Source organism: Syngnathus leptorhynchus, chromosome 7, assembly GCF_054491065.1.
Source record: "Syngnathus leptorhynchus isolate UIUO chromosome 7, UIUO_Slep, whole genome shotgun sequence".
Lineage (NCBI taxonomy): Eukaryota > Metazoa > Chordata > Actinopteri > Syngnathiformes > Syngnathidae > Syngnathus > Syngnathus leptorhynchus.
In genome coordinates this window covers 11,241,900-11,262,188 of record NC_141201.1, presented here as the reverse complement: position 1 = coordinate 11,262,188, position 20,289 = coordinate 11,241,900, and the positions used below count along the sequence as shown (strand labels likewise).

The 20,289-nt window shown below is 39.0% G+C and overlaps 1 protein-coding gene across 2 annotated transcripts in view; it reads right to left on the bottom strand.

The window, feature by feature from the left end:
* Nucleotides 1-2,178: 2,178 nt before the first annotated feature.
* LOC147054750 (leucine-rich repeat and fibronectin type III domain-containing protein 1-like protein) overlaps nt 2,179-20,289 on the bottom strand; it is a 91,058-nt gene continuing 72,947 nt past the window's right edge. Inside the window, exons 8-10 of one of the 2 annotated variants that reach the window (XR_015066744.1) lie at nt 11,812-13,199; nt 5,745-6,649; nt 2,179-2,973 (exon numbers count right to left, since the gene is read on the bottom strand). Coding sequence is in view for 1 of the 2 variants with exons in the window: in XM_085917030.1 (XP_085773156.1) it covers nt 6,642-6,649; nt 12,550-13,199 (658 nt within the window). In the remaining variant the exon portion in view is untranslated. Of the gene's footprint in view, nt 2,974-4,440; nt 6,650-11,811; nt 13,200-20,289 lie in introns of those variants that run through there. The other variant, XM_085917030.1, reaches the window with a different exon arrangement.

The following is a 20,289-nucleotide window of genomic DNA, read 5'->3' as shown; positions in this document are numbered from 1 at the left end:
TTATTACTTGAGAGGCTCTCATAACTCCGTGGAGGGATCCGACAGTAAAACAAGCACTAAAAATAACCGAGGTTGCCAGTAACAGTAGCAACTTATGATGGCTGATTCTTCAATTTTTGTTAGTCTACCTACCATTTGATGTCTTTCAAGCGGAAGTCAAATTAAAACATTTCTTAGTATAATCCATGCAACCCCACTAGCCTTAAAACTTTAGTCTGATTATCATTGAGTTTGTGGATTATGTATTAAGCAGAAAAAATTATACAAATTTTTATCCATCAAGAGGGGCTGCCATTTTACTATGTACCGTATTTTTCGGACTATGAGTCGCGTTTTTTTTCATAGTTTGGGTGGGGGGGGGCGACTTATCTTCAGGAGCGACTTATATGTGAAATTATCCACACATTTTTACTTGATCATTAACACATTACTTACTAGTATAGTTGATCACTTCACATGTTATTTTCACTTCAAACCGCATGAGGGCGCACTATGGCTGGGAAAAATTAAAGGCTCACTGACAATGAGTTCCATTCGCTGACTTCCGGAGTCAGGAGATTTAATGATTTGGAGTGACACAGATGGTTCGATAAACTTGTTATTTATGTTATAGTTATTTGACATATAGTTTATTTAGAGTAGCAACATGTATGTTGTTAGACTTCGGTAGTTTCTGATTGTCTAGCGAGGCTGTGAAGGCAGCGGGGGGAAGCGCGATCCAGGGCGCTTGCTTGGTGCACACACACACGTTGAGCTCTTGTTTTATGAAATAAAGAGCTGGTTATCAAACCCACGTTCATGTCTGTTCTTGGTGTTGGATTTTGTCATATACATTTCCCCCAAAATGCGACTTAAACTACAGTGCAACTTATATATGTTTTTTTTCCTCGTTATTGTGCATTTAATGGCTGATGCGACTTGTACTCCGGAGCGACTTTTAGTCTGAAAAATACGGTACTTGGACTTGCTGTCGGCTGAACATGTCAATCACAGTGCCTAAGGGCTCAGGAAACAACCATCACAGCTCAACAGTTATGTGGGTTTTGTCACGTGATGTTTCCAAGCTGAGCCTTTATGCACCGTGGTGTCATTTTCAGTTGTTCTGTGTCGTGCCTGCCGTATTATTTACTGCGTTTTTTGTGCCTCTTCCAAAGAAATCAACCTCATCCCAGACTATTTACTTGGACTTGTGGCTGCTACTCAATGTTTTCCCACTAGTATCATTATTCACAATGAAGCATGGCCTGTGGAGCACAGATGTCAAATTCAAGGCCCAGTGTTTGCATTCCGTCATCCCCCAACTCATGTACCACAATAATTTTCTTTCTATCTGCTTCAATATCGAACCACCTTCACCTCATTTTGTCAATTTACGCACATTAACAGACTTTGTTTGTACTGTCAACAGTGGATTCAAATGATACCTGATGACTGAAGGCAGTGCTAATAGCAAAAATAAATTATCCTTACTTGTTATTGAAACACGAAAAGTAGAAAACTAAAAAAGAAAGTCAATTAAAGGAGGGACGTGGCAGATCTATTGTTGGTTCGCAGCTTCCAACTTCAGAGAAGTCAGGAAAGGAGTAGAAGGGAGTTGTGTATTGTCACACTGACTTCCTATTAAAGTTGCAAAGAAAATGAAGCGGGGTGAGAGATGAGGAAGAATAAGGCGGAATCACACGAGGGGCTGAGGGGAATAGATGAGAGGATGAGAAGATAATAGGAGCAGAGCCGAGGTAGTGTTTGGCTACAGATTTACGTAATGTTCACAGTAGTCATTAGCACCTGTGAGGAAGATAATGGGGAACCCACACGACAGCATCATGTTCAATAAAGGTGAAATGCATATTGCCAATTTTAACGACAAAAAGATAAAATGACATTTTTGCATTGGGAGATATTATGCTCTCCCTGGCCATACATTCTTGTATTGAACCACAAGATAGTGCAAGTAGACTTAATAAAGTGGCTGCAGATCGAGTCTAGGATCGTATTCAATCCCATTGAAGTGTATCTTAGATTTAAAAGTATTTGTATTAGTAAGGTGAGGAAATGTATTTCCTGATTGATACAGACTTGATCTGCCAGCAAAATGACATCCATCCGTTATCCTAATAAGAGCTGCGGAGGATCTACAGTAAACACATAATTATCAACACAAGGCAAATATGTACTCAATTGGAAAAGTCCACACTTTTTTTTTTATTAAAATATTCACACACCATAAAAATTACATGTACAAAACTATAAGATTTGAAATTGCTTTATATACACATACAAAATATAAAGACCAAAGGGAGAAAAAAAAAAGGATACACATAAGGGAGGCATGTTGATAAGGGTGTGGTCTTGTTGTGTGAGTCTCTTTCACAAGAGCTTAAAAGAATCAAGGTTCTCCTTTTGGAACAGGTATCCTTCCAAAATGAACAGTAATGACGTTGGTGATAGACCTCATGACCAAAATTTCGATGGAGACGGACGTGAGCGGTAAATATCAGCAACATTACTTTTTGATCATAAATTCTACTTGCATGGGCCAAAGCATGAAGAAGATGAAAGAGATGCTATTGAGGGTCCAGCTCCAAGACACACTAATGGAAAGCCCTCTCAGAGAAATCAAATGAAACGCAAGTTTAGACTTCAGGTAATTCATGCTGGGCACACACTCACATCTATAGGAACAATAATGATGTGATTAAGATGGAAACGGAGCTGAGACCAGCGCAAACAATGTTGTAAACAATTTGCAATCCTATATTCTCACACCACATTTGTCCTGCACATGAAAAATATTCAACAGCAGTGAATGACAGTTGGGCTAAGGATTCAAAAGAACCGTGATAGATGACTAAAACTGATGCAAGGGTGTCTTTTTTTCTTTTCTTTGTGTGTGTGTGTGTGTGTGTGTGTGTGTGTGTGTGTGTATGTGTGTGAAGAACTGTGCTTTTATCTTCAGACATGACAGATCTGGGCCTGAAAAGAGAAAAATATGATATAAATAAATGAATATTGTTCTGTCATTTAATCCAGGGTACATTTTCTGCTCCCTACCAAAAAATAAAATAAAATAAAATTGAATATTAACAATGTTGACGATAACTTGGCACATGCTTTGTGTGTGTGTGTGTGTGTGTGTGTGTGTGTGTGTGTGTGTGTGTGTGTGTGTGCACGTGTGTCTGGTACTGTCTGTATAATAGTAGAACATGAAAATAAATGTAATGAACAAAATCATATATATAAATATATGAATACAACCTCAGTATAAAAAATATGAAAAACTACCAAATAACATTTTTACCAAGAATTTGCAAAGATCCAAAACATAAATAATTGGAAATTGTCTTTTTTTTGCATTTTGCAATACAAAATTAACTATATTTATTTTTTTTGCTCCTGGACATTAGTTAAATGCTGCCCTCTCTGCAGCCCAGTGGACACTCATTGATTAACATTCTCACTGTAGCCGCAAAAAAAAAATCTGCTTTGCATCGCAGCAATAACTTTGCCGAGTTGCTTCACTGCTCACAATCTCTTCAATCACATCATAAAGTTTGGATTCATATTTCCCATTGCTTTGGATCATTTTCTTCTAGCTCAGTCCATCTTGAGTCAACACGTCACACCAGACAATATCTCCCGTTTTCCCCAGTAACACTGCCGGAATCTGTCTGGCTCTTTTATTACTTATCAACATTTGGAGTGTGTGTATTGTCTCCTTTTATGTGTCCAGTTTCTTTGTCATCCAAGGTTTATCCAGTGTTGTCTTTGCAACCTCCCTCCCTTACACTTGACATCTTCATGTCTGTCTAGTCTTCAGCATTTCCTGTTTCAGCACCAGGTGAAAATTGTTCAGAAGTTTTATTTTCTCAGTTACCTTGTCTATTTCCCACTTGACCCCAGTCCAATTCTTTAAAGGTATAACAAATTTGATGATACAGCACCCCACAAAAAAGACACACTCGCCAGAACAGGTTAACCTAATTTCCTTATTCAGCTTGGCATTTTACATAATGCTAAACTCACCATTATTTGCTTAATGTTCTAAATCTGCCACACCAATAGGACACCAGAGAGCATGTGCGCACTTTAACACTCTATTTCCAAATACTACTGCAATCTCATCATTTTATCCCACTCATAAAAAAATACACAGAATGTGCATGAATGCCATTCTTCTAATTACAAAACATAAGTTTCAGTAATGGGCCAGAACAATCCAACTGAATAATACAAGCATAACTACTGAAGTTAATATAAATTAGAGGATGAAATAAGAGATTCATCACTCTGAGCAGGTATTTATTGAAAGGAAAAAAAAGTATTTTGAGGGATAAGGCCTTAAAAATCATTGCATTCTGTAGGATTAGCTACATGATGCAAATATGTATTCACAATAGCGTTGAAATGGTTGCATATTATAAAAAAAAATCATAGTTATTTTATTATTCAATGCTGGTAGAAAATTTGCAATTTTTTTTCTCCAAGGTCAAGGTTACTGCAGGAGTCTCGAACTCACAGTCTGGGGGACTGCAGGTTGACGTTTTATGGCCCCCTATTTGACATCAATGTTTGATGTTAGCCCAGCCCTGGGTCTTTCATGCGTGCGTTTAATCACTTTTAGGCTACCATATCTTAGGCTCATGACAGCATTTGGTGAAACATAATTCTAAAGTGTCCCCCATCACCCAGTCCCAACCCTTTCTTCAAAACCTGCTGTGAAGACAGAAGGTTGGCAATGAGAACTGCCAATTTGAAGGGAACCAGGAGATGGAATGTTATTTTGTTGAGGACAGTACAATATGTATTATGTCATTTATTTTTCCAGTACAGAATATATCTCACATCCCTATACAACACACATTAGTTCCCTCCCTTTTCTACGGCTTTATCTTATTCCCTTTTGTTAGTTTTTGCTTCTTACAGTAGTCCCTGTCCTTCTCGTGCATTTTTAATCCTACTTTGTCCCTCCCTCTTTCCCGATTTTCATTAAATAAAGCTTCTTATCATGTTCAGCTTTCCACCCATATCTCTACTCCTTAGCAACAGTTTAATCCATACAGCCATACTTCATTATAAGATATCACTGGAACATATTGTACAGTACATGTATTTCATTGATGTGTTGCCCGAGGTGGGGGTGTCATATAGATCTATAGTGAGCAAGTTTGTCTGCATAGTTTGTAGATCAGCCTCACTCAACCTGTGTGTTTTAAACCCTTTCTTGCTTTCTCAGCGTCTATGTAACATCGTTTAAAATCAGCTGAGTTGTTTCCTCTGTGGTTTGTGTCGTATATTTCCATATATTGGATGGAAAACAGTGTGTAAGTCCCTAATTTCATATGCACATTTGTACAAACAAGCGCCAATACAATTGAATAAGGTGTCTGTTTGTGTAAAAGCTAAGTAATGTATCCATGGTCACGTTCATCCTCAGTTGAGCCCCCTCAGCCATGGGATGTTTTATGATGTGCAGTATTGCCAATAGTAAATTGAAGACCATGAAAGAGCTTTAGCATAGTTCATCACACCAACTTTTATGTGAAAACAGGCCTGATGTCTTGAATTGTTTATACAATTGTAATGTGTGTAATGTATGTTGAAAAAAAAGTAATTGTAAAGTAATACAGTAAAAATAAACAAATAATTGAAAAAGGTATGTGATGAGCACACAGTAGTATATCAGAGATCCTTGAGTCTATGGATGACACATTTTCTCAGTTAAAAATAATTTGAATATTACTTACCTGGACTAAAAGGGACCCAGAAACTTGCAAGTGAGCATTGGCGGTCCTTGCCAGTCCAATCCAGTGGAATTCAGCAGGGCCAGGTGAAAATATTTTGGACTGGCACAAAAGATAGTCTGCTTGGTCTAGTCCGGTTTTGTTTTACCAGATTAGTGACAGTACATTTTGAAAACACAACCAGGACCCAGGGTAGGCTCCACTTTCTCTAGAGTCAAATCTTCATTCTTTATGAACTGTTCGGAATGAACCACTGGATACGATGGCTGTGTCAAAGTTGATATCCATCTCACAGCAGCACATCTGCCTTTTGCAAAGTTGCATTAATTCACTTGATTAAATAGAAGAAATACATGTTGACTTTGCACTTGTTAGTTGCAATCTGGATTATTAAATATTGTGCAGTTTATATACCCAAAACACCAGTGCTCAGCATTTGCAGATCCAAGTTGAAGGAGATTCTGAAGGCGGCTCATCTACTCGCATCATCTGCTTCTTATTTGTCCAGTTGGAGAGGAGATCATTTACAGTGTATCCAGTATGTATTTTATGTCAATACATATTTGTATGCTTCTCAGTTGTTTTTTTTGTCATTATCCAGTGCCGCATCAACTTTGACTGCATCTTGTATTTAAATAAGGAGAATTCCGCATTTATGAGTGCAGAATGTGTTCCATTAGAAGTGATCGTGATGATACTATCTTGCAGAAAGTGGTCAATTACATTGGCAAGCACTTAAACAATAATCCAACCCAGAAATGAGAACCATGATAATGAGAAAAAGGGTAAACCAGATGGAAAGACAACAACGGGTACAGGAAGCAAGATAAACAGGACAGGGGTGATTTCTTCTTGGCTTTCTCCCGCGGTGGTTGAATTCAACAGCTCAGAGCAAAAGGTTCAAGGCTCTAGAAAACAAAGCAGAAATGACAATGGTGATATTTTAATGTAGGAATCAAATATTTTTGGGGGTAAGTATGTACGTATAGGGATTGGAATCACATTAGATGCTCTGAGTATCGGTAAGTAAGGAAAAACTTTGGATAAAAAGGGAATAGAAAGTCAAAAAATTATAATACAGGAACAGAGGAAAGGGAACATTAGTTAAATGTGCCAGAATCTGCTGTATTTTAGATTTCCAGCCATTCAAGAATGTGGTCCTTGCAGAGAACAAAATGAGATAAGCTATCACCTTTTTGTGATTCTAGAATTGTGCTTCAAATTATTTTGGAAACCACTATTCAAACTGTGACACCCTTTGTCTGACGGTCAAATTGGTATTTGTCTCACTTGGTTATTACTTTGTCATGCCATTCTCTGTCAGGGGTAATTACTAGCATCAGTCGTAGAATCAAATATCTGCAGTACCTGTTTTTACTATTACCATTTTTTTACATTTACTTTTGTTTGAATTTGTCAACATAGAAAAAGGAAGGAGAGGCAATATCCTTGAGAACGATGAAGCACTACTTTTCTCCGGCAGGTTATTGGAACATATGTTATTGGTAATGTGTGCGTTTGTCAGAACATTCTTAACTACATTTGCCTGAAAGAATATTTTCTACAAGCGTTTATGTAGAGCTTGTGCTTCAAGCGTCAGCTAAAGAATGAAGCAGCATATTTGTAATGAGGGGTCATTCTTTATTCATATATCACAACCTCAGCACATCTCTGCTGACTTGCGTGTCATCACCCTCCAACCAACCGCCTCTATCCTTACCTGCACTACTCTGGCAAAGTAGGTGAAAAAATATTTAACACAGAGAACAGGGAAGAGTATGTGTGACAACGAAATGGATGGCAAGGACAAATTTAATGCAGAAGGCTTGAAGAAGTAATATAGGATTCGGCATTAGGTAGTAATTTGCCACAAGCAAAAATGCACAGCAGTTCCAAGGTTGAGAACTGTAAATAGGCGCAATTTACAAAAAAAATTGAAGCCCCCCCATAGCACGATACATGGGAAGGCAACAAAGCAGGAATCAAGAGGCTAAAGAAAAGGCTGCAGGCGTAGGGAGCATGAAAGGAACAATTCACCGAGAAAATATGACCCTCAAGTTTGATCTTTTTTGTTCATTTCAATTTTCACAGTCTTTGAGGAATCTGACACGTTGTTTACTACAATTAAAATAATATTCTTATTATTCACCCAATCTGTTCTCTTCAATATTGTAATTACTAGAAAAAATAATCCTAATTGAAATACCTGCAACTTGGATGATTAGACCACGACCAATACATTTGATTGTGACAAAAAAAAAAATCCATACTCGAAATACCTTTAGTAGAGTAGAAACATACATAGACAAACAAGCTATTATATACTGTCATTTGCAAAAGAGATACAAACTTTTGGGTCAGAGGTAGGTAATATTCTAAAATCATTGGATGGGACTTGGTAGATGCTAAAAATCATGTCCATCATTACTCTTTGGAGCCAAGTCATTGTGAGGCCAGGCGACTGTCAGATCTTAAAATTTCTCCACTCGACACTATGAGGTCGTCCTTCGTCTGCTGGTGGAAGCATCAGAGACATGAGAAAGAGAGACAGAATCAGCAGCAGAGACAACAAACTAGAAAACAGTGAAAATCCAGACAGAGGGAAATCAAGAGTAAATGAGAAACACAGCAGGAGGTTCAAAAGGGAGATGCATTCACAGACACAGATGGCAGTAAAGAATGAAGCCAGCCATGAGGGTTGACAGCAAAAGGAGTGATGGTGTTTTAAGGCACAGCAAAAAGACAGGTTCCAAGGTCACGAGTGGGCCATGGGGATAGCACAGATTGATTTCCACAAATAGTCAAACACATTCTCATGTGGAAATGAACTATTTTCCTATCTTGGCTAACCTTGTGGGAGGATGCACTGTTGCCCTTGCTTAAGGCGGTTAATCCTCACACATTACATCTTTCAAATGCATCCACAGACCTGCAGGGTTTTGGTGGATGACCCTGACATTTTTATGCACACACAGATTTCCACTTCACTAGAGAGAACATTACATTGACTTCCCAGGGGGAACTTTTAACCCCTTAAACATGAGGGATTACATAGAGCACGCTGTTCAGCCCCAGTTGGAGATTTGGTGAATGGATTGTTTAACACATACGATGAACAGATGTCCCATTTGGTTGACTGGTCTTAAAAGCACAACAATTAACTGAGTTAATTGTGTGTCAAATTTTTACTGTAATCTGTAATCCTCGTGATATCGTTTCCCTTGTTTCATATTCAGGCTGATTTCAATGGTGACTCACATTACATTAAAAAGACAATTATTACAATTGCAACTTTGACTACAAGTCATGATGCAAAGGTTCCCTTTGGCATGGAAGTACCTTCCATCACTGGTCCCCAACCTGTAGCGATGCGTGGGCCACTTTGGAGCGGGCTGCGGCGGCCCGTGCAGATGAAAGAATTAAAAAACCTTCATCATCCGTAAGTGGGTCAGATAGAGCCCTGCTCATCCACACTGACATAAGGGGTCAAGGTCTCAGGTGCCTCCTTTATGCTTTGTTGGGGAGTCACTCGGCATATGCTTAATCAGGAAGAGGCCTCTGGGTAGAACTAACATGCTGCAGGGTCTATACCATGATATGCTTGTTCTCAATGTTGGGTCTCATTTTTGACAACCGCAGGCCTTTAATGGGGATCTGTCTTTTTATCTGTCACGAGCTGTGCTTTTCAGTCACTCTGATTGTAGCTCCCTCTGATGAGATCAATGTTTCCTGTCTCTGCAATGCAGCAAGCAGTGAAATGTATCACAGACGCATTACACACCCCAAGAAACCTAAATGTCTCTCTTCAGACACATTTGCGTGTTACTCCTCCATATGGTTTGTGGGGGCAAAGCAAAGCAAAGCAAGGATGGCAAAGGACACCTGTCACTTGTTTGAGTTGCAAAAGCTAACAAAATAATTGTTGTGCATGTCTCTAGTGTGCAGACAGCTCGTTGGATGTTAGTTTGATTGACAGTCTTCCGTCAGGTTTAGTATAGAAGAAGCTTAGGGCAATTAAAAACTACAGTAGGTTTTTTGTTCAAAAAGTGAAACAATGCTCAGTAGCACAATGAAATGTATCCTTTTCATATTTTTGAGTGAAATTCTACCCTGTTGTACTTAGAATGAACCCCCGAAACATTTACCCTTTAGGGGGCCAATTTGGCTAACAACTTAAACCACTTTGCTGAAGTATTTCCCTGCACATGGTTTCAAAGGTGAAACGGATAACAGCAAGTTTGAATTTGCCATCCAAATAATCTTTTTGAAAAATGCAGATTCTCACAGACAACACACCGAGTGTCTTGGTCAATTAACGGTTATAATTGCCCCACCGATCTGACAGAGTTCATGAAGGTCAAAACTTTCCCTGAACTAGATGAGTAAGCCGCCACGTTATCTCCCCTCTCCCTGTATTATTATCATACGCTCAATGACATCTCATTTCAACCCGCTCATAGAGGCTAATTGAATGACTTTCCAGACACTGATAACATATTTCAACTTTGGCTGTTTAAGCCCAATGTGTGAAATGATGTCTCCATTTATTCATTATAATATTTCGGAGTAGATTGCAGTTGCAATGGAAGTCTACTGGAGCGAATTTAGTTGAGTGAAAATCTGCTATGGCACTACGGAGAATTATAAATAACCTTCCCGTGCATGTTTGAGTGTGTGCATCCAGAGAACAAGGCAGTCATCACAAAGTTTTATTAGCCTTAGAATAGCCTTTTCTTCCCATGATTAGGTTGCTTAATTGAACAGTTTTAGTCCTGAAATTTTAACTGTGGTCCAGAGTCAAGTAGAGAAGGTTTTATTTTATTTTTAGTCTGCGATCCAAATCTGCAGCATACATATTGGCAGAAAATACATTTATAATATGACTTGCATGAAAAAATATAACCTTTAAAAATGTGATTTTTGAAGACTTCACAAACTTTATAGAAGAAAAATGAAAGTTTTAATGGCTGAGTGAGGTAGACATTTCTCCTAGTGAAAGATTATGTCATTGTATATTGGAATGTACTGGACTTGTCAGAATCATTTTGCTATAATCATTTATGTGGCTGAATTCACTTGAAAAATGACCTTAAGTGACATCCCTTCTCAGACAGCATTCCTCAAGTTTTAGAAGTGTTTTTCCAAGAATTTTTGACGTCACACACGAATGTTGAACACATTGTTCTTGAGGTACTCTAAAGGCCATAAAAAGTCTAGACGTCACTAGCAACTGACTTGTTTTGTGACACTTGTTGGCAGGCACACTGTGTGACTTTTCAAATGGAAAATGGGCAGCTGTTTGATTACTTTGGATGAAGGGTTGGCCACACATATTGGCTGTGGACCAGTACAACCACATCGCATTATTTGTCTGTATATTTTCTCTCTCACACACACACACACATACACACACGGCAGGCACTCGTACCAGACCTTTGGGGAATTTCAGAGCATGCTACAACTACCTGCATGTTGAATGATAATAACATAAATACGCAACATTCTTCCCCCAATGTGATATAATTCTCTATTTAAAGTGCACAGTGAAAATATTTTTCTCCACTGTTGTCAATTACTGTTTATATATTTTATTGAAGTGCCACAAGAGCTCTATGAGTTCAAAAGACTGAATGGAAGCCTCGAGCTGAGAGGATGTGAAAGATCTGAAGGTAGATTTTAACCAATATCACTGGAGAAAATTGGTTCACGACTGTGCTGAACATAGGCCTTTAGTCATTTGTACACCTTGGAACATTTTTGTTTTGATAAAATGTGACAATATAATTTGAATATATCAGTGTTAGGGAGGAATGGCTGAATAAAACATCTTAGCCAAGACTTGTTTATGTCACTCAGTCACAATTGTGGCTTTCTGCTCCTTATCTGAAGGAACACAATCTGAGGCATTTTAGTATTCACCTGTTATACTTGTTTAGTTTAAAAAAAAAACATTTTTTTTGTCATTGTAAGGCTGTTATTTCTGCAGACAAAGCAAGCCAACTTTTTTGTTGCTATTGTTTAAATCCCACCGCCATCATTATCCACTCTTGCGTTGTTTGGTATTGGTTACCTTGTTTCTTGTATACATTGTTACCCAGGAGAGGTTCACTTAGATTCACTCCTACAGATTCCAAGTTTGGAATTATACAGATATCACTTGAGGGAGCAGTACCTAAACACTACACACAAACACAAGTCGCTCTGAGGAAGGTTTGAGTGTTTACAGCCAAACTTACTAGGAAGGTAAACAAACTTCTCTTTAAATAAAGATATGTGCAAATAAAATGTATACATTAAATTTCTATGCGACTAAGACTTCACAGTTTGATCATGGATGCTAAGCTATCCAGTGGGTCGGATAATACACGAGTATGGAAAACACAACTGCTTTTGAAGAGCAATTTGGTGTTGGTTGGTGAGTGTGTGGGAGGGTGTCTTAATATCATGGGTGCATACTCATCTTGAGTAGAATTCGCACAAAATATTTTAGTATAAAATGTTTGTTCTAACAAAAGAAAAAATATATGATATGAATGTACTCATCAAATTGTTTTTTTCTTTCCCCCAAATTTCCCTTGGCTTATTTCAATCATTCTCTCTCACACGCTTCTTTTCCCTGTCATTGACTATAATAATTTCACACTACCGAAATATCTTTTTTTTTTTTCCTCACTTTCCATCTCTTCCTCTAAAACTCATCCTCATTTCTTTATATATCTGTTTTTTTCCCAGTGAAATTCATTTTTGCCTATTTAGCCCCTGGCTGCTTGCCGCCACTATCTATGCTCCTTGTCTGTTGGCACTCTACCTGCCAATTCCTTGGGGGAGGTGGGCTCTTTGACGACAGATGGTGGTCTGTTTTTCATCTCAATGGCAACCCTGGAGGTGAAGCGGGCTTTGTTGGGTGAAAGCAACTCCTCATTGGCCGTGGAGTTTGTCCGTGCCATTGTATTCCGCGCACTGGCCTCCTCCACAACCAATGCAACAGTGTCCCTCAGGGTGTTGCTAGGTGACACGGCTCCAGATGGACCCACTGCTTCTTCGTCCTGACCGTCAGTCATTTTTGAAGCAGAGCGAGGCAGGACTTGGGCCTGACCACCACCCCCTTGACCGTTGCTCTGCTGTCTTGGCACGGTTGTAGAAATGGCAGATTTTCCATGGGCTGTCCCTTGTTGGCTATAAACCTTGTATCTTATCATCAGGATAATAATAAAAACCAGGACAGACGCCACTATAATTCCACCGATGATGATGATCATAGTTCCTCCCAAGAAGTGACTATGTAATGCCTGACACTGGCTGAACTCCGTGTCTGTCGTGAATGACAAGCAACCCAGGGGACGTGTCGCAGTCAGTGAGGTGACAACATCGTCGAACACGGCAAGGACGCACAGGTCATAGCTTCTCCCGGCAGCAAGGTCACGAACCAGGAAGTCATTGGTGCTGGAGGGAATCATCCTAGAAAAGCAGAGACATCAAACAAAAATGTGTCAGACATCAAATGGGCCAGTGAGCAGCTAAGGTATATTTTAAAACAGCCTTTTTTTGTTGTTGTTGAAAGCAAATAATCAGACCTTCAAGTCATTTTTCACACAGATCAGAGGTAAAATTTCAACATCAATGGTGTGAATTATGCCTTGTCAGTTGAAGTGTATAATTAGCTTGGTTGGCAACAAAAGTGAGATGTGTGGATGTTGTGTGGCAAGTTTTAGATATTACACTCAAATGGGTGTTGTGAGTTTTTAAATTACCTACATCACATGCATTTAAAAATACAAACCACAATTTATATTCTTGGAATGAAGAATTATGTATTGAACAAATAATGTGCATTCTTTGTAAAGCTAGATTATTATTATTATTTTTTTGCGTCTTACACATTCTTGCACTGTGTTGTGGCCGGAATCCTGACTCCTTTGTATCGTGTCTCTGCTGGATTTGTACGTGTGCACAAACCATGACCCAGCATATCATATAATGAATCCATTCGCAGACATACATCCACACTACCTTTAATGTTCTGGTATGGTATGTCATTATATACAGTACTAATGCGTATGAACTAGTACATTTCAAGCCATTAAATATTTACAGTAACTTAAGAATTTTGCATCTTCCACGTGTATGTCAAAACTTCAGAAAGGGCAAGGTCTGCTGGGCCATGCAGAAACAGCCTACTTGAGCAAATCCATTTAACATTGTAATTATACTGCATGGTTATTCAGTTAATGAGATCAACCATGACACAACATGTGCACACACACGCATACACACACGCACACAATTAATCAATGCCTTTCTTTGTTACTTACAGTTCACAGGCACAAGACTGACTTCAACAGGCAAATGGGAACGTGACACTGCTACACAAGCAGCCATCCGTGTTTTGGTACTCCTTGGGTCATCATGACACCCACAAGCACAACCATGCATTCACATAAGGCTATAGTGAGTCCACACACCGAAAACACACAACTGAATACGGAAACCATTTAATCATTTTGCTTTTAAAATTGTACAAAGTACCACAACTTGTGAGGATACAAAATAAAATTAAAATTGACTGAATTTAGATTTTCATGCTTTATATTGTCCCCTCCAAAAAAGTAAACAGTTTTAAGTTCAATTTTATTTGATGCTCATCTTTTAAGTATCCGCATGCAAATTATGTTGACCAAGATGTTTTAACACTACACCATCAATGTCACTATCAGGTGTAAGTAACCATATAGCTTTAAAAATGCATTACATTATATGTCGTGTGTTAAAGTCTGCACGTATATCACATTAGACCTAGAAAAGACAAGTGATGCGTAAACATAATCTTTAACATAACATTCATAAAATATATGTGCTATTAAAAATGCATGGGATGGTTTGTCAAACAAAATGGAGGCAAGCTGTGGAGGGAAACGTGTTGAGGGTAGAAAAAAATGGGCCTATTATTATCTAGTCATACTTAATGAATGGCTCTCCATGTGTGCTCATGTTAAAGATCAATGTCATGTGACGCCTTTGCTAAACTGTCACTCGCTGTACATTATTATTGCAGTTGACCTTAGGGGGGAAAAAAGCATATTTGGGCATGTAGGAATGATGGCACAGCCAAGAAGATTATCATAGCAGACCTTTTAAAAATGTCAGCGAGCTTCATTAAATGAATATGGGAATTTATGATTCTATGTTTCAATAAAATATATTGTATCACTTCTCATTTATAGGAATTTTCACTGCCTTCCATTCGTCTCAATAACTTCCACACTAGAGGCCTTTTCCTGAAAGATAATTTTTGTGTTGTAAATGAGGGGTATAATCCAGGGGAAATGATAGAAAATGTCTTTCCATTTACTTTATTGCTGAATAGGTTTTACCCAATCAGAATCTGCTGCCTGTTCTAATAGATTTCATTTCAATAATGTTTTCAGAAAATAGCTTTTTATGTTTTTATTTGTTTGTTTGTATATGTTTTAATATTTGCTCTTGATGTTACACTCAAGACTTCACAGATGACAAAAACAATGGCACCACGCAGACCAAGTCTACCCAGTGCGTCACTAACCGCCTCTGATTTGCCTTTTATTTATTAATATTTTTAATGAGATGGTATTTTTTGTATTCTAGAGTATTTTAAGAGTATCCGCAGTTTAGCTCCTCCAATATTTTATTTGCCATTCTAAAATGTATTTCCAAATTATTTGTTTACTCTGAAAGTGGAAGTGTGTGAGCGTGTTAATACAGGAGTGCAGTTGGTCTGATTGTCTGTGGTCATGAATGACATTAAGAGATGCTAATCTGCTATCAGTAGTCTCACACTGAAAATGCATCGTAATTGTCTTGCAAGAAGAGCGACAGGTTCGTTAGGCATCCTCGTTACAACGCAACATCAGAGGGGGCACGGTGGTGCCAAATCCTGTGGATGCATTCCTGGTAGAGAGAGTGGCTGACATTTCCCTTCTAACAGCATGTTAATGCATATTCCCGGCGATGTCTGTGCATGAGCCTGACCTTTTCAGACCATCTGCATTCAGTTGGGTTGGTTGATGGAAAGAAGCTTTGTTAGTAAATACTGTCCATCAATCAACTTTTGGGCACTCAAAATGCTGACAAGCACCCCCCCACACACACGCACGCACACGCGCACACACCATATGTCATGTTGCTATATTCAGAGCCCCGGGTTGTGACTGTTGATCTAAAAAGAACGTCAAGAGAATATTTATGTTAATGCACCCTGGCTGTTTTTAAAATATTAATGTGCCAATTATTCATCCAGTGCAAGCAGGCCAGGACAGTGAAGGGCAACGCTGTGACGGCAAAGTCGCTACAGCAGACAAACTTTGTCTATTCAGCTCCGCAAGCTGCGGCGTTCAAGCAAAAAAAATAAAACCTTAAAGCCAGATGTCAGCAACAAGAAGAAAGTGATATTTGTTTCTCTACATAATTAAAAATGTAGAAAAAAACGAGGGGAAATGTAACAAGATCATTGTCAGGTCTGTGTCAATTGTGCAGTATCCACAGAAAAGCAAGCTCCAAAAACATTATCCTGTAATTAATAATTCAGTGTAGTCGTCTTGATTAAGAGGCATGTTCCCCTTCCTTTTGGGCTCTATCCAAAGCTCTGAAATGAAAGTCTCGGCACTTGGAAACCATGAAGGGACAGCTTTGGAAAGTTATTTAGGGCACAGTGAGCAAAATAACACTTTTGCTGGTTGAGGGTTTTGTACATAATCTACATGCAAAAAAAAGTCATTTTAGAGTTAAAGCCAAGTTTGGCAAAGAACCATATTTAATGACTAAAGCAAATTATTCAACCACGTGTACATTTTAGCACAACAGGGATTTGGGTGAATTTGATCGAGCACAGGCAGAGAGACTGTCCTTGCATGGAACTCCCTGAGTTATTGTCAAGTCAAGTTTATTTATATAGTCTGAAATCACAGGCAAGTCTCAAAGGGCTTCACATGTACGTACAAGAATTGACAATTATTCTCAAACATCCCCTGATCTTAGACTCCGAGGAGGGCAAGGAAAAACTAAAAAAAAAAACGACTGGGGGAAAAATGACAACCCTTGAGAAGAGACCACAGATGGGAGGATCCCCCTTCCAGGAGGACCAGGCTGCAATGGATGCAGAGAGGACACATAGAACACACAATATAAAACAATCCAAAGAAAAAGTGGATGTCCAATTCAAAGTGAAGAGCAGAAATCACTTAATTGAACACATTATAGTTACTATCAAATACACTATTTATGTACTTTTTTTAATCTAAAATAAATGTTTAAATCCACACTAAAAAACCTACAATTAGATGTGCCACAGACAGGCAGCAGACTTGTATGAAAAGAAAAACACGAAATAAAACAAATCCCAACCTTAACACAAAGCCCAGTTAAATTAGAAGATTTCTGTTATGATTGCTGCTGGATTTAACCCTCATTTCATATTTTCACCTTCGCTCAGGATTAAGAGAGACGCTTGGTGAATAAAAAAAGTCATGAAGCTTAGAAATTGAGGTGCGCACATGTGATGTCTGAGATTGATTTTACGACACATTCTGGAGCCTGACCGCACAAAGGAGCCTTTGTGTTAAGATTATTGCTGCTTTGTATTTCAACAAGACAGCAAGGTTTTTGCACCCAGAAGAATGGGGACATTTGTAAAAAGTTGACGTGGAGCAGATTTTCATTACAAATAAATAAATAATGAGGCAGTGGAATGACTGCACGTCTCCTTTCTGCAGCAAGGCGATCATTCAATCCCTCTATGTTAGACTGTGGTCGAACATGACATGACCACCTGAATGTAGACTATGGCAGCCAGGTTGGCAGGGAAACAAGCTCTGGGAGCCAGTTGATTAGAAGGACCCAAACTGTGGCAGGGTTTCTACTTTCTGGATTTGGATTTTTCTCCACTGGATAATGTAAAAAGTTGACCATAAATACATTTTTAAAGTGGATCAAAGCCCCCAATTCAAGTAGGCTTAATATTACGGCATGGCACAAATGGATTAGAACAATTTGAAGAAAAAAAAAATCAACCAGCATCTCAGAACACGTTGACTTTGTAGGTTCCACTATTTCAGTGCAGACCAATATTTCTACCTTGGTCTGTGCTCTACAGAGTGCCTGTCTAGTTAGAGAATGGTTTGTCTGCTGCAGGACACAACTGCCAGTTTTCATCACTGTCCTGCCTCCTTTCGCCACTGTCATAAATTGTGTCTGTGGGGAAATAAATCATGGCTAGGATTCGACTTGCTCTCTTCCCTTTGCCTGTGTATTGCCTTCTATTCTTTCCCTCGAGCAAACAGGAAGAGATAATCTGGTCAGAGATGACTGTGAGATTAGTCGAGTCTGAAGTAGGTTCTGTGTGCGCTCTATCATGTTGGGAGAGCCCGACTGAGATGCATGGGATTTAGAAGCTTGTGGGGTTACAGTGACTGTCGGAAAATAAATGAACAGGTGGGCAGATCCAGGCTAAAACAAAGAAATAGACTGACAAGATCAGACAATCACAAACAGGGTGGGAGGGGGGGGTGATTGACATGGCCTTATCTAGACAAGAACTTGTTGAGCGGTCTGAGGAGTATTTATCTCCAGACTGCAGGTCAAAAAGCCCCTGCAGCGGTTATCTATGCCAAAGAGCTCCTCGTCATGTTTTACATTATGCCTCATGAAAAAGCACAGCACGAGCATTTAGCTTTTTGTTTTTTCCATGTATGTATTTTTAAAGAGATTGTGCCATGTAAATATAGTGTGTTTCATATTTGATGAAGATAGTTTAGAAGGCCAAGAAAGCATAACAAATTGTGAAGGCAAAATGTTTGTTGAGGAACATGCCCAAAATGTGGATCAGAAGACGAAAGATCTAACCACCACGTGAGCAGGTACTGTGCTTACCGGGATATTCAGAAACGATACCTGAGAATGAATTTCTCACAATCAAGTCTGTTTTTAAGAACATTAATATTAATCCTCTGGTTACAAGCTGGAAGGCTTGCTGAGTTCGACCAGAGATAACTCAATTTCGGTGCTTCATCGCAATGGGCCTACAAATGACCTAAGCGAACTATCAGCACGGTTCAGCCCACAAAGTAGACGGCTGAACCGTGCACCATTGCCTTCATAATAATAATAAAGATGTGAGAGTGTGTGCGTGTGACTGCATGTGTGAATATTTACGTCACTGTCAATCTCCTGTGGTTTGAAAAGAAAACCTCGATCGCCTGGAGTGTCTCAAGTAAAGTCATTAACTCCTGACATGTAGAAGCCATTGGTGGTGCATTGATAGGCAGCCCCACCACCACTGATAAAGGTAAACAAAAAGTATATTTTGGGAACAAATGCATAATTTATTGAGGATGTGTCCCGCAAGTTGTTAGATTTCTCAAGAGCACGGTCGTTCTGAAATTTGCATCGATCCTTGGATCCCGTATAGAGAGTTGAAAAGTTCATACCTTGTTAAATATCAAAGCATTTTACTGGGCAAATTTAACCATTTTTGCATGGGGACAGGGAAAACGAGCCGTTGACTCATTAGAAGCTCTTCCAAATGACATCACTGTGCATCACATCTGCAACAGTCATTTCCCCATGTGCTCTATTTCTTTTGACGGTCTGAGTGCCTACAGGATGCTAAAAAAAGATTTTTCCACCTTCCTTCTATGTGACATTAGGTTAGTTTCACTCTTCTTTCTTGCAGCAGCAGGTGCCCTGCTTCAAATAGCAGACAGTAGCATATTTCAACACGTTAAGACACATTTATCACAAGGGTGAGGAAAGAAAAACTAGATTATAATCTTTTTATCTTGAAGCTCTGCTTTAAGCTGGCGTGTAAACACACATCTGTTTTCTGTAAAATCTGCCCAGTTAGCTATGAATATGACAGAAATTACCAATAAATCCGTCACTGCTAGAATCGGTTCCAGGGATGTTGCAGATTTGTGTCGGTTAATATGTGTGTTAGTGTGTAAAGTTAATTTTATTTTTAAATGCATAAGCATTCACGGAGAATTAGACACACACAAGAGCACACAAATGTGCACGAGCAGGAAAAAAAGCCGAATTATTGATTACTTAAAAGATGCAAAGGATGCTACAAAGAGACTCGAGGTCACACTTTACAACCTTTTAAATGATTACGTTGATTTTCACCACACCAATGGTCACGGAGAGGTTTGCATGGCTCTAAGTAAATAATGTCCAGGAGCACACACACACCATGAGCCCACACATGCATTGTGACAGACGTATTCACACAGGGGAAAATGTCAGTTTCTGTCAAGCAGAAGAGTCTGACAGAATCAATTAGCAAGCTGGGATAATGGGGAATACGGCATTAAATTAAAGTGACAGTTTCCCCCATAGGCACAGTGCTCACGAGGGCATTAAACAACTAAAACTGAGCTTGTGTGTGTGTGTGCATCCATGTGTGCGTGTGTGTGTTGTATGTTTGTGTACACGGTTGGGACGTGTTTACATTTGTGTGTGCGCAGGTATGAGATTAGGGATTTTAACTGACAGTAGCATGATTAAATTCATCAAATCA